Source organism: Temnothorax longispinosus, chromosome 7 (assembly GCF_030848805.1).
Source record: "Temnothorax longispinosus isolate EJ_2023e chromosome 7, Tlon_JGU_v1, whole genome shotgun sequence".
In the NCBI taxonomy this organism is placed as follows: Eukaryota; Metazoa; Arthropoda; class Insecta; order Hymenoptera; family Formicidae; genus Temnothorax; species Temnothorax longispinosus.
This window is the reverse complement of record NC_092364.1, coordinates 583,985-605,855: the sequence shown is the minus strand read 5'-3', so window position 1 is coordinate 605,855 and position 21,871 is coordinate 583,985. Positions and strand designations below refer to the sequence as shown.

The window sequence follows — 21,871 nt, the reverse complement described above, 5'->3', positions numbered from 1 at the left end:
TACGTAATAGACACATACATATGTATTAAAATATATATCAAGATTTATGATATATAAAATTATGTGTGGAATTTTATCCTAAATTTTTGCGAATTGTAAGTCTTTTAAAGCAATTTTATTTTAATACAAACTAATGCAACAAAATTTATTTATTGTAATTTGTTTGTTCACGTCAAGCGTGGCACGTGTTTGTCGTGGCACGCTCGTATTTACGGCGCAGCAGGTTGTAATCCGTGCAATAAAATATCGCTAACGTTAGGCGAATTTTTCGGATTGCAAGAGCGCAAAAGTAAGGTTTGATTAAATCGAATTCGACAGAGGCGCGAATCACGTGGAAAAAATCGATCCTGATAGATAACAGCCGCTAATCGATAGATAGCCGGTTGCAACGCGATTTTTCTTTCGCTGCTCTCTCTCTCTCTGTAGGATTGGCGAGAGAAGAGATCTTATCGTATCCCGGATGGAATTGCTGTCATCGGGTGCAATCGGAAAGCCTGGTGACCATTGGCTATCAGTAGTCATAGCGATCGACAAAGGCGCGTTATCGTTGCATTGAATCGTTAATATTTTAATCTTTCACTATGCCATGAAGCGCATGCGAACAATGCAACGTTACAAATATAGCAGGAATCGCAACCGCCGCTTTCCGATATGGGTGTAACATATACGGTTTTCAAGCGACGACGTTCGCAAACTGGCTCTTTTGTTACATGTTATTGTATATTGCGAAAGTCTTTGTTATAATACATAATACAATATTATATGATACAATATTAGTTTAAATTATAACAGATATAAAAACGTTGATCATCCTCAACGTTTTCCGGTATCTCTGTTTGGTCTCGACGATGTTCTCGATATTTCTCATATGTGAGCGTAATGCGTAATCCATTGTTCCGTTATAAAGGGACAGAGCCTGCCCCGCGGAAATTTGTGACGTAAATTCCGAGCATAAATCGTGATGCACTTCGTTTAACTCCCGGTATACCCTTGTTTGCCCGCTTATACACGCAGGATATTCTCATGGGTCTGGTTTTACCATGGTTGAAAAATGACGGTTCTGTCGAGAGGGCCAGCGATGACGACGTAACGAAGGGTGTCGTAAAGTTTTGCGGGTTACGTCGAGTTGAAAAAGCAAACCAAATGCGACCAAAGGACACATGTAGAATAAACCTCTATCCTCTTTTCTCGTCGATCCTTTCACTCTCCATGAATCTCGTCATTCCATCGCTTCTCTCTCTCTCTCTCTCTCTCTCTCTCTCTCTCTCTCTTCTTCCCTTACTCCCTCCGGTCGTATCCGCCGACTGCTGAATAATCGACTTCCGTCTCGATGTAATCTTGCCGCGATTCAAGGAACTGCATTCGGTTTGCGGCTACGATTGTAAGCTGGGAACGATCGTGACAGAATGACAGATATTGGGCGGATTAAGTCGGTCGGACCCCGGGGGTATGTACCGTCGGAATAAATTTTATTTAAGTCGCCTCGCTCACTGCATTTGTCGGTGCTGTAATTTCAGAGTTTCTCCTTCGTTGTGAAGGTAGGTCCCGAAGGACGGAAAGGAAAATTAAATACCGTCTTTTACCTTGAATAATAATAAAAGAAGAGTTATAGCAAAGATAGATTGAAAAGAATTAATATTTTATGCCGCCATAAATTAGCATTATACATTCCCGAATCAGTATATGTAACTGTCGAGAAATTAATAGAAATTCTGTTTAGATTTTCTGTAAATATCCTAAGACTCTTAAAAATTTTTTCTAAAATTTCTCGAAAATTGTCGATATCCGAACGAAATTACCGTTCTTCTCAAAGCGTCTGTAAACGTTGTCTCTCGATTTCTCTTGCACATAATTAATATTTCCGACGAAAGTCTTTAAATTGCCGATAATAATTAAATACACAACGACGACGTCGTTTTATCTCTAACGTTGAAGAAAGAAACCAATTAACCACAATGCGACAAAATATGAATAATCACGCACGTATGACCGTGATACCTCCAGGCGCGATGAATAATTTCGTTGAGAATTTTCGTCATTTGCATACATTTGTGCTACATGGTTTTTCTCCAAAGAAATATTTTCCTCCTATCTGTAGGCTCGTATTACAGACATTTAGTATTCCAATGTTCGCAATTGCGAGCGCCTTTTTCATCATAATTATTGCTGCCATTTAAATACTCCGGTTTTTATTATAATGTAATTTGAATAAGCCTTTTATTTGAAATTTATCTCGTGCAGCTGGAAGTAGTTATAAGACTTCGCTATCTATTTGCCTTCTAGAAAATTAATTTGCGCGCAAACTTATGATTTTTTAAATCACATTTTTTATTTATAAGCTACAAACTTGATACTCCAACATTTATTTATTGATTAAAACTCGAATCCAAATTAATCAGCGTTTGTAAACGAAAATTTTTTAATATTATTTAAAAAACTATTTGCTATTATATTCTCTCTCTGTATAATACACTTCTTAGATACACTTTATAATACACAAATACAATTCAAATGAACATGTGCGTATCGGCCGTTCTGTTAACGAAAATGTGTCACGATATCACCTATATTACCGCAGTCTTTTAACGCATCGATAAGGATATTTATTTCGTCAGATATATGACAACACAACACGGCGACGTGGACGTTAGAATGACGGATTCCCTTCGAACTCGCTCGCTTGAATGGAAAAATGATGGCCATCATATCGGAGGCGTATCGCGATGTATCGCCGACGGGAATATTGCTGAAGTGAAACGCAATCAAATCGACGCGTGTCACGCGAAAAACGCCCACGAGGGCGACTACCCCCGTCGACTCGGGACCCTGCTTTCCGATCTACGTGACCAGACAATGCAAGTCGCTCCCGTGGGAATCGCACGAAGAACATCGTAATTCGCGCCGTTTTCCGGTTATCCTGTCACGTTCTCTGTGACAATCGCGAGCCAATTTTCAAATTCACGGGTCGTCGCCCTCGAATTCCCACGTGTAATATACAAGGACTCTCGTAAACCCGTACCGATTTCCAAGCGAGAAACCGCTTTACAGGCTATTTTTTTCCAATATCCGCATTAATTGCGCTACGTTCTCCCGAAATTGTTATATTTAACTTTATATTTAAATGCTTATAAATTTATAAGTGTCTTTAATGATTATTATTATTAATTTTCAATGACATCTATTAATCTTATCTATTAATTATATATTAATTTTGTTAATTCTTGTTTACTATACTTGGCGCTATTAATCCATTTGATGGAATGCCATTAAAGAAACCATTAGAGGAGCAGCAATAGTTCTGTAGGAAGACAGATCGATTTTGTATATGTAGGAAAGAAGACACAACTGTCGATACGCCACCGTAATGTTTATTGATTGGAAATAGATAAGTTTACTTTAGGATTTACTTGAGCTACTTCTCGTAATAGAACGGATGTAGGTAAACTATGACGGTTAATGGATAACAGTATACTGATCCATTAACGAGGCAAAACTTCAATGATCTAATTACGAAGAATCCCAATCGTCGACAGTGAGTTTATCTTATACGAAATTCGTAAGATCCGGATTCTAAGTTAATGTTATTAATGTTAGTTCTGTGTGTCACTGAATTCTCAACGGACAAAATGTAAAAATTTACGAAAGAAAATTACTCTTCGACAAAAATTAACAACTTGCTGTTTGTGAGGATAGGTTTATGTTTGGCGCAGAGCGACGCGAAACGACAAAGCAAAATGTAAAATGCATCCGCTGCGTTTTCAGTGATGCATCAAACTTTTAAGAGTAGTCGTAGAAGAAACTCTTTAGTAGATAAATGGTTAAGTGTCGCTTTTCTTTGCTAGAAAACCAATCAGTAAGTTCTGAAGATATTTTTCAACATTACGTGCGATGCATTGTAGAAAATTTCTTTACTTTTTTAAATACTAGTTGTATAACAAAACGATTAAGTTAAATATGTCTTAATTTTCTTTCTGTACGGAGGAAGATGCAAAATTTTAGCAATTTTATCTAACGATTCTCAATAATTTATACGTTAAAATTTTAAACACAGAAGACTAATATAATGTATCGCTTTCAAAATTTTTTAATTAATAGCTTCATGAATACACGAGTTTATAATCAATTATATAACGTTAAAGAATATAACATTTGTTATATATAATGATTCTCAAGTTAATTTTTTTAAAAGTTGTAAAGTGGTCCAGTTTTGCAATTATAAATTACCGTAGGTATGACCGTATGTCAATCTAAAGTAAATACGACTTGGAATATTCCTCTCGACAGCAGTGTTCCAATATTCAATATTCTAAAACACCTCCGCGATATTTCCATATATCGAAGTTCTTGTTAGAGTGTTCGCTGCGTTTGACGGGCGAGACATTTCGATATATTTCTGTTCGAGCCCTACAACTGGCAAAGGGGTGGTTGGCTAGCGCGTTAACCACATCGTTCGTGCCACCAGACCGTCGAGTTTCGCAGCCTCGCGGGCACCACGAACGACTGTATCTTCGCCAGCCGCGTTCTATTTTCCATCGGACAAAACCGACGATTCAACCGCAAAACGCAGCGGTTGTGTCCGAGACACATATGCGGCCTACGAGGAGAGAGACAATTTGTCGGTTTCGCGACGGAATCGCGTTATTACAGCACACAAACGTGAGAGAATACATATGGCCCGCAATTTCGGGCTCGAAATTGTCGCAAACCTGTTCGCCTCGTGGCCGCTTTATGGCATGGTGCGGATTTCCGAAGGCCGAAACTTGTTGCGCAAAATTTTATTCTTCTGGTTAACGACTCTCTTTTTCTTTTTCCCTCTCTCTTTTTCTCTCTCTCTCTCTCCAGCTTGCCTGAGTTTGCCAAGTCTAACGCGTGTTACTCCTACGCAGCTCAACGCACGTCAATCGACGGTGCCGACGCGCTTCGCTTGCTCGTGCGTGCTTCCGCATGACGAACTTAGATTAATTTCCGATAACATCATTGATTTGCATGACAAGAATTTGACGAGGAATGTCACTACCGTCAGCTTAAGACGTCGCCTTGAGATTTTGTCGGCGTGTCCTTCATTGTCAGCGGCGGATTTTTCGAGAAATCACATCATTAGCAAGATTGAAAAGATTAGATAGATTGACAAGATATTTTTAAGACAAAAAGTGTATCTAACGCATAAAATTACGTTTGACGAAAATGATACTAGTTTCATATATTTTTATTCCAAATTGCGAGAGCACTTATTGTTATAAACCACAGAAATTATTGGAAAAGTAAAAGAGAAATCATGCATAAATGATTATTGAAAAGATAAATTCTATTATCATTATCAACAAACCACTAATTTCGATATTACTTTTAATGAAACTATACCTTTATATAAAAAATAAGGATATTTATCATAGCAGACAATATCACTAAGATACTAGCAAAGTTCAACATTTTACACAATTCCAATTAGCTAATTTTACAGAAACGTGGATACTTATTATAATTCTTTAGTAAGAATTATGTTGGCGCAGTTTTAATTCGTAATTACTATGCGCTGTTTTCAGCGTTGGACATCGGACTTAACTTCAAACAAAGTTAAGTCCGTAAAAATATGCGTAGGCACACAGTAGATCTAGCCACGTGTGGTCAGACACGTGATTTCCAGACCAGCGAACGCCAGGAACGCCTAATCGTTTCTACTTTGATGCAAATCTACATCGGATTCAGCCAATATTTGTGCACTGGCTGCGATCGATGTAATTACGTATCCGGCACTCTTATTAAAGGCGTATAATATTCGAGTAATTACGGAAAAAAAGGGAAGAGAAAAGACGGACGCGCGCCGCAGAAAATGGTTGCCACTCCTACCTGCAGGTTCTTGAAATGATGAGATCGGCATAGCGAGCTCAGGAATCTGCTCAGAGCGCATTTCCGCGTGTGCTGCGTGATTGCTACGTTCGCTGCAGCTTCCGACATAGACTCCCTTCCAGTTGTCGGTGCCACGCCGACCTCCGATCCTCTGGCCACCTGCGAACAGAGCAACGATTATGCCTCAGAAATCAAACTTTGAAAAGACGGAGAGATAAATATTCGATCGTTATTTAGTGTCAAACGTTGATATGAATGTTAATCGCGGACTTTTAATTGCAAATATATCGAAAACGTGTATTTGAGGTTAATAAAAGAACGATAATTCAAATTTCATCGCGCGCAACGTTGTGCCGTCCACGTTTTTTGGTTAATTTCGGGGAACCCGGTAGTATCACTGTGTCCCGATTTGTCGCACAAACAGTACAACGCACGGTGCATAAATGTGATTTAACGAAAGGCACACATTGTAGCCGGCGGACGTGTTTGCTGGTGTTTGCCCGTAATACGATAATCGTTGCCTACCCCAGCGCAATTGTTTGTACATACGTCGGCCGCGAGCAGTTTCCGTAACGATAATCCCACCCATTCGGAGAGAGATCATGAAACACATGAAATACAGACGAAACGTATGTGCCGCCGTGTTGTTGAAAAATTATTACGATTTATTTATTCGTCCGGTATCCATGATATCGCGATTTTTTTCTCATTAGATGAGAAAACTTTCTGTAATGTGTTTACGAGGATTGCACCATCAATTTTCGACGGTTCGTCGTGCAAAATGGCAATTTTACAATAACAAAAATTTTGTTCGCAAAGATGTAGCAACGCGATTGTAAAAATGCGACCAAATAGTTAAACGAGATTCATATCGAGGGGGAGACGGACCTTATCGGCAAAGTGTAATACTGGAATATCGTGTAATTTCACGATGTCGCGCCGTCACCTTGAAAATTGAGCGGATGTATCAAAGGGAAAGGGATCTGACAAAGTGGTTTCGCCTTTCCGCACAGTTTCCTGTTTCTCCGTTTTGTTCAGCGATTCGCAGTCCTCCTGCTGGAGACTCGGTCGCGGTAATGGAGAAACGTGATGCGCGTGCATCGCACAAACGTATCACTCATACGATCACGTGCGCGCGGCTGTTAATAGAATGTACTCTTTCTCGTAGATACTCGAAATTTTACCCGGCCGTCTGGTAACGAAGTACAATAACATTCTCCGATGTCGAAAATTACGCTGTTCACGGATAATGATAACTTGTCGGAGGACTTGCTAAAAATACAGGATCGTAACATGTAATTCTACTTTCTTATAATTCAACTACTCTTAATTAATTTAATTATAACTTAGTCATGAAAATTTATGCAAATTGCGAATACCATCTTTTTTTCAAATTTATTGAAATTATTGATGATTTCGTATGGGTCTTCAGAAAATGTATTATCTTGAAGTGGAAATCTGTCACATTCTTTTATGTACGTAAACTTGCGTAATAACAAACTAAATTTAATAAACATCGAGAAAGTATCAAAGTACACATAAAATATTTATATTAATTGTAACTAATTGTCTATAATATTGAACATTAATATCATCTATTAGCTATACATATATCTACATATAATATATAATATATGTAGAATTATGAATATTCATTTGACAATTGTTTAATTATTTGAAAAATTAATTAACGCTACGAGACATTTGTAGCTCAATAAATTACGCAAAGTGTGCACAAAGTCATAAAATATATATAACTCCACCTACTCATTTATCTCTTCTTACAAAGTTCAAGCAGTTTAAAAAAAATGTACGCTGTAATTTTTATCATACTTCAATATTATAATTTATAATTTTATTTAAATAAGCTATGCTATTCATCCAGCATTTAAATCGACATTCACTTTCTCAGATTATAACATATTAAATAACTGCCAATTTTTCTTTACTCTTGTAACATTTTAACTTTTAAAAACATTCTACATTTTTGGATTATTTTGTCTATATTATTTTATGTGAAATATAAAGAATAAGATTTATTTAGTGTCATAATCGCGAGCGCGGTGATATTTATTCCTATCTTTATCCGTGATAACACATTCGATAAAGGGCGAGAACTCACTGTGATGATAGAGGGACGCGGCGCGCCGGTGAAGTGTTCGATGACCTCCCAATTGGACTTCTTGATGGGCGGGGTGTGCGGCGTTTTCGGTGTATTAGGGGTGTGCGGTTGCGAGGACGGCGTGGAGGGTTTAGAACCCGACGTATTGAACAGCAACTCAACGCGGGGTTTACCACCGTCATGGCCACTGGTCACATGTTGCCTGAGGCTCGCCCATCTTCTGGTGGTCCTGGGAGCCCCGGTTATAGTTCTGTGCCCGATTTCGCCCTGATGGAATGAGAAAAGACACGATCACTCGATTGGCAAAACACGGCGTTATCGACTCGACGTTAGTTAATTACAATAATCACAAAATTTCCTTAAAAACTATATTTGCGATCGCATTATATCTTATCTTCTTTTATTCAAAAAACTAACGAACGAAAAATTCTAAACTTATTTAAACATAAAACTGAACGAAAAGATAATAGAAAAATAATTATTTTGACGCTATGCAATTTAGAATTTAGATATCATTTTTCTACTTTACCGGGAAAGATATTATATAAATTTTCAAAGATATTTTTAATGTCAGATCAGAAAGAGTGTTGTGTCACAGAGACGCCATTATTTATGTTGCCTCAGGCATCGAAAGTATCTACTTGGTTCTGCTCAAAGCGAAGGTGAAACGGCCTGAGGAGCGTCAAAAGAAAGTCGACACCCGTTACGTAAATTTTCGCAACTCTGCGCGGAAATTGCAGTATGAAGAGAAACGTGAAGCTACGTTTTTGCACTACAATGCATAACGTCGTGCATGAACTACGTCAAAATTCTCTCAAAATCTTCCACCTTCGAGCGCGTCGCTCGTCTCGTCTTCGTGTATTCGCGAGATTACGAAAATATCTTTAAAATGTATTTGAAACGCAATGAATATCAAAGTATGCGTAATCAAGTACTGAAAAATATTGCAACAATGACTTCTCTTGAAACACCCTGCACGGAAAAAAATGAAATTGCTTCAATTAAACATCAACGTCACGGGCTGCCACAAGCATATGTAGTTAATTAAATTGGATATTATTAGGCCAAATATTTAAATTATTAAAACAATTATCTGGTATTTTTTGTTTATCCATATTGCTGTTGATACAACATCATTTTTTTTCCGTGTGCAAAAAAGAAATAGGTTTCAAATTACTGAGGAATTCACATTCATAAAAAAACGAAGACGCGATAGTACCGGATGTGTACTTTAAACCGGAAATGATGTTGTCGTAAAATGGCTTGGGAGTATAAAGCGTGGCGTGAGCTGTCAGAGATTTCAACGTAGTCATTGTCTATAATCCAACGTACGCGCGTTCACCTCATCGTCGTGATCGTCGTCTGCCGTGAAAACGCGAGTCGTCGACGCGGAAAACGGCACTCGGCAGTATAAAGCGAGACTTGCTTTTTCAGGATCGATGACAACCCCGAAACGACGGGGATATATAGGAACTGAAACTGTGGCCCTGGTAAACAAGCCGCATCGCTCTCGTTTCGCGTGCTTCCCGTATCTTTCTCTCGCGAAACAGAACACTTCACCCCGTTTTCAATGCGGCGTTTTGCGCAACGATGCATACAATCTGTGCATGCGAACAAGGATAAGGGTATACGAGAGAATCCTTGCATGTCGTACGCAGCCACCGTCATGTGGCTTGCAGATATGCACGAGTCGTCTTATCACGGTGCACAAACGACTGAGAACTGACCCGCGTTAAATTATTCGCAGCACACTTAATTACGCCAGCACGATACGGGAGGTGATCACACTTGCTCAATTAACATTCTACATACCGAGCATTAAATTAGGATTTGATCGTTGCATTAAGTTTTGAAAGCGATGTGAAAAAGTAATTTGAGTGTTAATTTTAATGAAACTTTATCATATATTGGATTCTTAAAGCTGTTTAGCAATCTTGAGATTTAATGTAAATTTTATATATATTTGTAACTTTATCTTCGTTTGCATTTAATATTTAATATAACCTACATATCTCATGACAACGCATACATTAATCTTGAGAATTTAGTAACATATTTTAACATTTAACTAAAAATTTGAAAGTCTAAAAAATGAAATATATGTACAATATATTGTAATAATAATAATAATAATCAATAATACGTAATGCTTCGATCAAGCACTTTCTTTTTTTCTTTTGTCGTAAATCAATGTCGCATTTTTATTAGTCAATTATTGCGTTGTAAATCGAATTCTCACGAAACTAGAACAATCCTGAAATATTGAAGCGAAAAAAAGAGAAAAAATGTAAAACAGAAAAGTGAAATGGAGACTCGGATTTTTCTTTTTGTAAAAAAAAAAACAACCTTGATGTGACACTAATATCCTTTGCGAATCCTTTCATATGTTGAGGGATTCGTGAAAAAGTTTCATTGAAGACACCCCATGTACGCTTTCTTCAGGCCAGAGTTGGATTAAGGACCAATCGCGAGTAATGTTCCTTTTCTTACCTATTCATGTATTATATGGGTTTTGAATGGTTCAGAAAGATTTCTTCGAAGCTTCCGATGTCTAGCGAGAAATCCGATTGAGTATCATGTGTATTTTGTCAAGCTAATCAAAAGCCGACTTTATAAATGAGAATGTTTATTCGATACTTTTAGAATAAAATTAAGTCAGATATGGATTGGAGTTTAATCATCTCTATGTTAAATTTCGAAGATACATATAAAATTAATTCAGGATATGAGTTTAAATTAATATATAATTAAAACTATTATTTTATATTAAAAAGATATAAGAAAGTATAATAAAGATTACAAGGATGTAGAACAAAAAGAAAAATATGAATTACAGACATTCTTGATACGCAAGTCGTCTCGCTATTCTTTTAAAGCGCTGTTTCAAAGTATAGGTAACTAAATCCGTCTTTCTTTTGAAACTGACACGTGCGACTTTTCACCTAACACATACGTGTCATACGTCCTGTACGCCTTCGCAGACGTTTGTACCTTCTTTCGATTTCACGCTCCTTTTCGTGTATCATCTCGGTGTTCACTAGGCAGTTTTCAGCTCGGCGAATCTTCCAACGGCGGAACTTTTATCGTGTCGGTACAGGCTCATGTATTTTTCGCGATAACGGTATTATCGATACATCGGTGTAATGCGCTTCTTATTCTTAACGCTGTTCTGGTATTGCGATACATGACATTTAGTTTGCTTCGCAAAGGTGAAAAATAATGATTTTGTATTTGAACGCAAAATAAATATTTTCTAGTCAAATATCCATTAACGTCATAATTTTCTATAACATCTTTAATTTTAGTGCATTTTGATCGATCGCTATCGCGAGGAAAATTTTCACGGAAGATTTTGTTTACTTCTTTTTATGTAATTAAAATAAGGGATAAACATTAATATATAAGGTTATAATATTATATAATTACATGCTGACATTTACTTGGAATACAGAGATTAAATACTGATCTTTCTTCCATTCGGTTTTTCTTCAAATTCTAATGAATAAAATACACGATTGACGCCTCATAATCTTTCCCGCGATGTAAGCCCTTCGACATTTCGTACCGTCTGCTCTTTCATATCGTGTGTTACGAAAATCGTTCTATTATGACTGACAATGTTCCCAGAGAGAACGCAGAAAATCCGATATTGTTTCACTTTTGTGAGGCGAGTGAGTGTCGGAGCATACACTGACATGTATCACTTAAATGTCGCTGGTCTTCGCGTAAAGTATTATTCCACATTCTGTTAATGAATTTCATTAGCAGAAAGATATAAAATTCATACTCGGCTGACGTGCGTTTACTTTGCGTCGCTATATATTCGGTGAATCTTTCGCTTTAACGCGTAATGTAACTGTATGTGCATTTGATGATTAAATAAAACCTTCTAAATTTCTCGGTTTACCGTAAAGGTAAAACGTACGTAAAATTATACTGTTCAGTTTTAATGGAATTACCGAAATGAAATCTCAGTTATAGCTAACGAGAAAGGAGATGTAACATTTCTTGTGTTAATCCTTATAATTTATGGTTTCCATGAATGAACAATGAAGCGTGACGTGTTTAATGGAAGAATAAATGAAATGAAATAAAGTTTGCTTTCTTTTCTGAATTACTCATGTAATTCTCCTCGTAATCGCATCGAGGGTACGTTTTTCTATCCGCACTTTGCATTCTGTTGATTAAGCGAAAATGCCAGCCGTAATTTCACTTACACGGACAGCGACGATTGGTTATCCTAGATAGGTTATCCTTGTGCACGTTTATTTCATATTTTCATTAATGAACTTTAATCATGTTGAGTATATATCGAAGATATTAATTCCGTTTATTGAACAGAAAGATTGCTTTCGGCTGACCGAACGCGACATGTCGATATCGCAGTCAGCATATAGTATTGATTATGTAGCAAATTATTTATGTCATATGAAAACATAACTTACACAGCATTTAATATATACTGTGTAAAAATCGAATAAAAAATCAGCTTTGGTCGAAACAATTTACGGCCAAAATTTAAAAAAACGAAAAAATTTCTCTGCAGTTGCAGTATTCCAGTTGAAAATTCACGTTTGTTTAATATTCAATTTAATATTCATATTCCTAAACGATATTTTTAAATTATACGATGTTTTTTTGCAAATCCAATAATCAATTTCTTGTTAGACCCATTTGTCTCGCAGAATCGGTTCTAATCGATTATTACGTGCGAGGCAGTTTGCTCGTGTCTGTCGTTACGTGGGAAATTGCCGATGGAAATTGTCAGCGAGCACCGCTCCTTAAATTATTCAACGACAACTTTTCCGCGGGTACTCGTTGGTGCTAATTAGTTAGGGAGGCTCGCACGCGAGGATCCAAGAAATGTGCGCGACGCGGGCCAGCGAGGACGACTCCGCGAACGTGCGCGCTATATTTTACCACATATTACCAGAGTCGTGTTTCTCAACACGTCTGATTCGAAATGTTTCTTTTTTCTCTATTCTAACCCTCTAACGACGTAAATACGTGCGCTCTTTCATTCCGGTCGCCAACACGAACCTAATTTGTAACGGTCGAGTATTGAGCTAACTATAAGAAATGTACTTCGTATAGTAAATATCGCTCTAGAACAACACAAAGTCGAGCATTTCTATAAAAATATTTTAATATCATAATTATTTTAATAATTCGAGAAGCGTATTTCGGCATTTGTAAAAAAATATTAAGTATATTATAGATACTATTGTAAGTAAAATTATTTGTTAAAAAAGTATTAAGGAGCTATAAGAATTTATAAAAATTAGTAATAAACTTTTTTAGTTCAATTAGAGAGTTTTAATATATGTATATAGACATACGTATGATAATTACGAAATATTTTTGTAACTGAAACTCTATACTCGAGTTTAAATAGGCGAGCAAATTATTTTCTTGAATTCCTTAATTTCAAGTTTTAGCGGACGAGTGGCTTCGTTTGCATTGTTAGTATTGTTACCACGTTGCGTCCTGAATTCACCAGAAAAGTATCCATTACAGCGGTACCGCCGACGAATGCAGCACGCATACTCATATATGATTAGAAAATAAAAAAAATAATTTTATATAGTTACAATCATATATAATTATACATAATTACAATTATTTAGGGAACACAAATTATATAATTATAACTGTACCGATTATATGTATATACAATTATAATTATCTACTGTGAGGCAAAAAACGTTTTTAGAAACAATGATACATAATCTTTATTAAGAAAAAATTCGAAACATATAGCTAGCGAAAAATATTCCTAGAAAATATTCCCTCGGAGTATTCTGAATTATAGGTGAATCGAGTACATTATTCGAACCAAAACGTTCGAGAAGAAAGCGATGGAAATAGATCGGCCTTGCGTTACCCACGTTACCCACGGGTGTAGTATACGTTTCTCACCGCTCCACCAATAAATGGCTCTTATGTGATTGGAGGATGTATGCAACGAATGGGAGGATGCATAAAACTGCAAAGAGCTCTTTTCTGAGAACTATGCGTTAGCTAGATATATTTAAAGAAAAACTATGTAGAAAAAAGTATATAAATTTATTTTATCTGCAAAGTATAATTTATTGTCAATTGTATTGGTAGTGATAACGGTGCATAAAGACGAGATAACACGAAATTCAACATTTGGAGGGGTTAAAGCCATAGTGGTGTAAGTCACTTTTTTTAACCTATCGAGTTAAGTTCATAGATGCAGTCTACACATGCAGATATGTTGAAAAAAGAAGAAAAAAAAAGTTATCAAAAATATTGACTTACACCACTATGGCTTTAACCCCTCCATTTGCAGTTGTACTCTTAAGATAATCGAGCAGAACGCGTGTTGCAAAATGCGCTCGACTGCATGTTATTTTAATTGCACAAGCTCTAATTAAACGTCATGTTACTCGATTGTTATCTTATCCCAACGTTTCTTCTTTAATTTCCAGTTGATCATAACTTTTGCTACACCCTATAGGATCGCTTTTCACACCTCCTTTGTTTCTACTCATGTAATTGTAATTTTTTAATTCTATTGATCGCATCGTTAATTCTTTACACTCTATTAAATTACTTTGTTTGTTAAATACTTCGTTTAAAATTTATTTTATACGTACAAACTGCTTATGTATTAACTATTCATTATTATCGTACATTAATTCTTTGTACACTATTACATATGATGCCTAAAATTTGTTTTATGTACACGTACTCTCTTATATACCACATATTTCAAATCAATCACATTTATTATTTTCCGTTGTAACTTATTAACGTCCGTAATAACCGTAGTAACCGATTTTTCAAGCGTTCTCCATATTGGTAAATGAGATCGTGACGGTAAAGGAGATTGCGCGGCGTGAAATGCATTAAGGGGAGCTCTTGCCCGACCGTGTGTACACGTGCATACGTCTTGCGGTATTCCTCGTATACGCTGCATCGCGGATGCATTGTGCGCGCGACAGTTTAGTTACATACGGCGGTGGATTACACACGCGCGCACATTCGGCACGAAATCCGCTTTATCCTGGACTGCATCCTCGAACTAGAAAGCTGGTTCGAGCGAGTATTAAGGCACCATGCGCATTCCTTGGCCATCCACACAATACTACCCGCGCGGACGCATTAAATCGCGAATGTAACGTGGAAACGCGCCTATAAAGAGCAGGGCGTTAAAATGATAATGCCGTCTCATTGTGAGAACGGCACACGATTATCGGGAAGGTAATTCGCGCGTTTGCAAGTGCCCCGTAAACGTCATTTAAACGTACCGTTTAACAGTCGTGGATTTAATCACGATCTTACTGAGTTCCATTTTTGGCGCATTATATTTTCATTTATAATGACAGGTTTAATAGTTTCATTTATATACCGCTCTCCGCTTGAATCCTCGTCGTAATTGTGTAGGTGGCTCTATCTTACAATTAGTCCATCTTATTAAACATATTGGATGACAATTGGGAAATTATTGAAATAGCTGTTATCTTGTAATGAGTAGAACAAAATGAATTAAACATTATTCTACAGAAGAAACCCAGCATTTTTGTTATAAGAAAATTAACATAAAAAAGAAATACTGCACATTTTTATAGACTTGTAAAAATAAATTGGTCTGGATAAATTGGTCTGGTAAAAAAGGGAGAGTCAAAAATGAAAGATTTAAATAATATATTTAGGAACCATTTCTCAGTAGCCAATTCCATGAGAGAAATTTATCTGTAATTCTTCAAAGACAGTTATTAATGTTAGAAAGTTGTTAAAGTTATAGAAATAGTTTTCAAATGCACCAAGATTATTACGTCAATTCAGACGGTCATCACTTCAAAAGCGTATTAGTGACAATGAGTTATATGCAATCATCCGAATTATTGACCCATATTAATAACTACAAAGTATATTATACTTTTGCAGTATGCAATAATAAAAATGACGGGTTTCCTTTACGGTATTACATATTCGGTATTATATTTATTTTTCATTCTGTCCACTCGTTGCGAAATAACAGCTACTTAGTTTCAGCTTATCGTTTATCACCTTATACACGCCTGTAGTTCATCTAATAGCGCATTCAGTCGAGCGATGCGCACCAGTTAAAGCCTGTTGCACGCCAATTCGTCTGGATGTAAAAGCATAAGCGTCTTGATTGACGAAATGCCCGACATGTATTCTCTCTACCCGACAATGCGATAAGTTATGCCGTGTGCATATATTTTGCTGATCCAACTGCTTATGTATGATAATACAGCATTACTATGCATACGCCTTTATGTCAGTTTACGTACGACAGCCTTTAATGTGCATCGGTGCGCACTGCTGCATTCGAATTTGGCATAGCAAGCAATCTGCTCTACCGGGCATTTCGTTCGATCTGTCAAATCATGGGCACGTGAAACGAGCTTTTTCATGATATTTCGTTTTCTTTGGCACGGAATTAAAAAATTCCGAAGCTGCGATTCGAGAATACGATTATAACAAAAGCGTACGGTTTTGAATTGAAATCGCTCTTTCAATTAAAGTTCGTCGATTCTTTATCTTATCATAATATTAAAATATTGCGATATTATCTTTATGAGCGAGAGTCGTCGCTGGTGCGGATTACTCGGGGTGTTTCAAAATGCTGCGAGACAAAAATTCATGAAGCGCCTCTTGATATGTGGGTGCCAGTTGGCACGCGTATACAACGATAAAATTGACTGAAACGCTCTAATGGACGTTCGTTGTCTTCTGACGAAATTGGATCTAATTCTAAACACTCGAAGTATTTAATAGTCGGTACCGTATGCCTCCATTCTCCGTCGTTGTGTTCCTAACATATGCGTGCAATGTGTGTTCCGCGAGAGGTTGATAACACGCCACCTGGCACGTTGTTATACCGCCGAATATATCACTGCTCGTAATGAGAGAGTTATGTCAGCGAGAGATCAATATAATCGTCTCCGTTTTATATCGTGACTGCGTAAAGAAATTTCGTGACTTTGGTGAAGACCAATTTAAAATTAAATTTCGCGATAATGGTGACGTTTTCAATGTGACAATTGAAAATGTGCGGGGTCTAATCTCGATTTGTTAGCAGAATAATGTTTCTTTGATCGAGATTCACGTATTTCCTCTCCTTTAGTTTTGTCAACTAATGGAATATCGGATTTCGTAAATCCAATTGTGTACACAGAGACCTTTAGCGTCGTTATTGCTGCACACCTCATTTTAATAGCGAATGTATATTATTCTACACGTCATTGTGTATAAAATAATTCTACGCTTCCGAATATATGTATATATGTCTGTCGGCATTAATATCGACGCGTAAAGTAATAATAACAATATAAATTTTATTATAAATGTGCATATGCAACGATTAAATTACGTTCATGTCAATCCGTAATTATCGTTACCGGAAGTGTGCATATATATATATATATATATATATATATATATATATATAAAACGTAACACAATTACGCCGAAATAATGCATGCAGGCGAATTCGTTTAATTTACCTTTTCACAACTACGATATTTTGTGACGATATGTAGAAAGGTATTTTTATATGCCCATGCAAGCGACGTACGATATCGCGAAGCAACGTGAACGCTCAGTCTCGCCTAGAAACTCGTTTATGAATAATGTATGCGAGGGCATGCATCCCTTGCATGTAACTCACAATCTTTACTTTTCTCTTTTATGCGTAATCACCAGCATATGGCGGCATGACATGCAGTCAAGGAGAAAGAAACTACAACCAAGACACCAACTAGAGTATTTTAATAATTTTCAGAAATTGTAAACTTTTAGAAATTATAAATTACAATCCCTCCATATATAAAAACTGACGCGTTTAATTATATAAAATATAAATAGGGAAAAGATCTTGTTAATAAATTTAGTTACGGTATGATTTTCGCGTGGCAATTTAATTTTGACGTCGCTGACATTTCGAACGACGAAATATTGAAGGATTCGAGATATCGGCACGTGTTTTCAATTTTGCGTTTTGCCGGAGCATGTTTCGCGTATGAATCCGTTTGCATTGCAAAAAACGCTATTCTCGACGAAATAGTTACCTCGTGAGCCCTTCGGCCACGAAGACTGAGCGTGTGGCTCCACTCCCGCTTTGGGAAATCCATGTCGTATTTCTCCGTGTCCACCGGTCTTTTGCTTCCAGACGCTGAGGAGCCCTTCGGGGCAGCAAAATGCGTCGCTGTCCGTTACTTCATGTTTCTCCTGCGCAGAAAGAAAATTCGCTGTGTACCAAAATCCTCTTTCTCCTTCGCCATCGCTTTTCGCTTCGATTGCGCCTCAAATTAATTAACACTGGTTGCGCAACTTAACGTTCGAGGTAACGTCATTAATAATTCGCGTACCGCGAAGAGCTTTTAGATACCGCATTTTGTTATAAGCTTTACGTAGAGTGCAATGTTGCAGCGATGCGATATGCATGAATCAATGCACTTTACAACGTATTCTTCGTTAATTGTGGAATATTCGCATCTAGCTTAATAAAAAGTGATGGAGGCGTCCGAAACAATAAAATGCGCTTTCAAGCAAGCTTATGATATAATACAAGATGCAATATAAGATGTTAGGTCATTTTTAATAAGTCTTTAGTGCTACGAGCACTGAATAACAATATACTTCTTTCTAACTTCTATGCAAGTTACGTTCATCATATAATATTCATTTTCAATCTCGTTTTATCTTTAATAGTAGACATTATGAAGCTAATATTGTTTTTAAGAATACCCTTACATAAATATGTACTCTACATTTTTAAACTGTTCGAAATAAGTATCCTGGATTTACCACTAAATACTCATCAAATTCTCGCACAATTAATTAAGGGTTTATAATTAAAAATCTAAATTTTCAATTTTAATTAATAGCTTAATTTAAGTTTTAATTAATAATTAAAAATCGGTAACGTACGTATCGCTTTGAAATAATTAATATAAATTCGTTTAAAAAAAAAGATAATTTAAGTAGTCACGTGTGTATAAATCTTGACAAGGAAATCTAATTTCCTGCGGACAATGTAATCGTCAAAAAATTTCAGGACGACTTCATTCGACGAGAAATTTCATCTGACCTGTAACGTGCGTTCACAGAGCCCATATCGCGTGTCTAGACAAATAATTTCCAGGCGTTTTTACTGTTTACATTCTCCCAAGAGAGAAATCCAAACCGCACACTGTTTCTGAAAGAGTAATATTGATATTTCTTCGCGATATATCATGCGATGTATAATTTACGATCTTATAAATATTGTACACTCTTCTTTCATTTTATCCGCGACAGAAAATATATTTTTTGAAATCGAGGTATTTCGAAATATAAATTATTTTTTATTGTATTGTTATCGAATGCAATTACAAAGAGAATAAGAAAAAAGTGGAGGAAGAAGGCAGAGAGAAAAATGAATCAAGTATTTAAGATATCATGTTTAATTAATAAAATTTCATCTTTCGAACTTGTTTTAAAATAATTTTGGTACGCTGGGCAAATAAAATTGCTACGTGTTAGAAAGTTAGAATAAATGTAAAATACTTTAATGATAGCATTGTTTTTATGTTATAAAAACGTCATAATATGATACGAGCGGTGCGGTGTCTGCGGTATTGAATACGCAATAATCTCGTGGCTTGTTATTCCTAACACTGCACTTCCACCGCTGACGTTAGCTATACGACAAATATAATAATTTCGACTGTCGTCGGCGCGCGCAACGTGCTGCGAACTTCCCGAAAGCGTTGATTGGGATGCGCGTGATATTGCAACGGAGAAATTATTAATATCAACGATAGCCAAAGTGTATTATATTATAGCACGAACTCGGCGTACTGGTATACTGCGGGATCGATAGACGAAAGTAATTTGCCGCGTGGCTCGCGAAGTTGCGGCCGCTGTGTCGCCGGTATAATTTATTCCGTCTGTTCCATTATTTCTCTGGTTTCCTATTGTTCGAACGCGCTTATTCGGAAACTCCTTTTCCTGATCAGGACTCCAATTGTCGCGACGAATTCTATAGCAATTCGCGCCGTAATGTTGTTTATGTTCTTAAAAATGATCTATATATGTGTATTGTGCACTTCTAACAGCCTCTCAATTTTTAACTTTATTACTCATTTAATATATTATCTAACTTAATTATTCTTTTACAATATATTATAATTTTCTTATTATTCTTATTTAAATGATATATCGATTCTTAACATCGTGCAAGTTATTGATACATTTCGATTTATTCCGTGACAGTTTCGACAATAAATCTCCACAAAATTTGTTATTTGCTACAGTACGTATCGATCTCAACCGCAGATATTTTTGTTATTTATTATGCACGAAATCATGTGCTTGATTCAGCCTCCATTGAATTAATTGCGCACACTAGGACGTTATGATGAATGAAGCGAGATTAAGTCTTCCCTCTCGCGGCGCGCGCGTTGGCCGCGCGGGCCGCGAGGACAAAAGTGCCGGTCACAGCGACAGTTTGTTGCACCGAACGCGGCTCAACGACAAATTTAATTAACTTTCAAAGCCGTCGCCACTGCTACCATCACGTCGCCGGGATCGGCGGCGCGTCGCGACATTGTTAAATCGAGGCTTGCAGCTACGGAACGGCCGGCTGCTGCCGCCGGCGCCGTGGCCAACCTCGTTAACGACGTGACACACTAATTGAGCTCGTGAATAATAATTATGATTGGTCGCGCGGAGATGTGTCAGCTCGCATTGTGGAGTCGCCCTGCCGCGTCAGTTCGCGCTGCTGTTGCGCCACGTCTCGGCGCGCGCAAAGTCTAGTCGTCTTATCGTTCCCCTCGTCTTTAAATCCGCTAGACCGCGAAATCTCTCCGCGGAATAAATTATTACGCCGCCGCCGCCGAGATGCCGCACACTTTACCCTACGCATAAATTATCGTTGCCTCAATTACTGACCGATAGCCCGATACGACGCAGCTCCTTCAAACGCGAGAGCGAGATACGGCGTGTTGTTCCCTGTCGCAATATCAATACGTTCTTATTCTCGACTATGTCCGACGTAATAATTCCTATTTATTTGCAATATGCACGTTTCGAAATTCTGTGTAATATTTTGTTCCGCCTCGCGGATTTATTTCGGGGTACGATAGGAATTTTATGTCTGCATGATATTTCGAGCAGAATAACAAATAATTTGTTTGCCATATTCTTCACGCGTGCACTCGCATTTAATAAATGAGCATATCATATAGATGAAATTCATATGAAATTCATCACATTACATGCGTAAAGCATACTTTTGGCGATCTATAATTTGTTAGAATTCGAAATAGAATTTTATTTATAATTTTATGTATCGTAATATCAAAAAGATCTGAAGAATCGGCACGCGCGCGCGCGTCAAATATATATTGAAATACTCAAAATGCATAAGGCTACATTATAAAAAGAATTTTATCCTGAAATATGATATGAACTGCAGATCGTGTCTAAAGCAAATTTGAACTAAAATAAAAAGCAACTACAACGATAAAAAACAATTGGACACAAAATTGAATTATTTAATAATATTCGCATAAAGTTCTTATATCCACGTAGAAACAATTCGTGAAAAATTCAAATCCTTTCGTAGATAAATCATGACACGGTGCACGGTTCCGAAGGGGTTGATGCAAAAGTAAGCACGGACGAACGACGCGCGACGGAAGAAACGCCATGAACAACGTATACTCTTGCTGGCGCTGTTACAGCATTCTATGTTGTTCCCCAAGAAACAATTTACGGCTATACGAGAAGCATTACATTACATGCGTAATTACAAATTTGCACGTGGATGCATGGTTGCCTGTGAAAGCGGGACGCTTGTGTGTGCATTCTAATTGGCTCCTAATCAAGTAACGACTAACAAGCATGCGGAAACGTGAA

The 21,871-nt window shown here is 37.0% G+C and overlaps 1 protein-coding gene across 5 annotated transcripts in view; it reads right to left on the bottom strand.

Annotated features, from left to right (window-relative positions):
• Positions 1-21,871, bottom strand: part of LOC139815787 (adenylate cyclase type 5) — a 101,785-nt gene that overhangs the window by 63,408 nt on the left and 16,506 nt on the right. For 4 of the 5 annotated variants that reach the window (XM_071782952.1, XM_071782955.1, XM_071782954.1 and 1 more), the window contains exons 2-4: positions 18,037-18,196; positions 7,970-8,236; positions 5,848-6,006 (exon numbers count right to left, since the gene is read on the bottom strand). In XM_071782952.1, the coding sequence (XP_071639053.1) occupies positions 5,848-6,006; positions 7,970-8,236; positions 18,037-18,099 (489 nt within the window). In that variant the 5' untranslated portion in view covers positions 18,100-18,196. The remainder of the gene's footprint in view (positions 1-5,847; positions 6,007-7,969; positions 8,237-18,036; positions 18,197-21,871) is intronic. The other variant, XM_071782956.1, reaches the window with a different exon arrangement.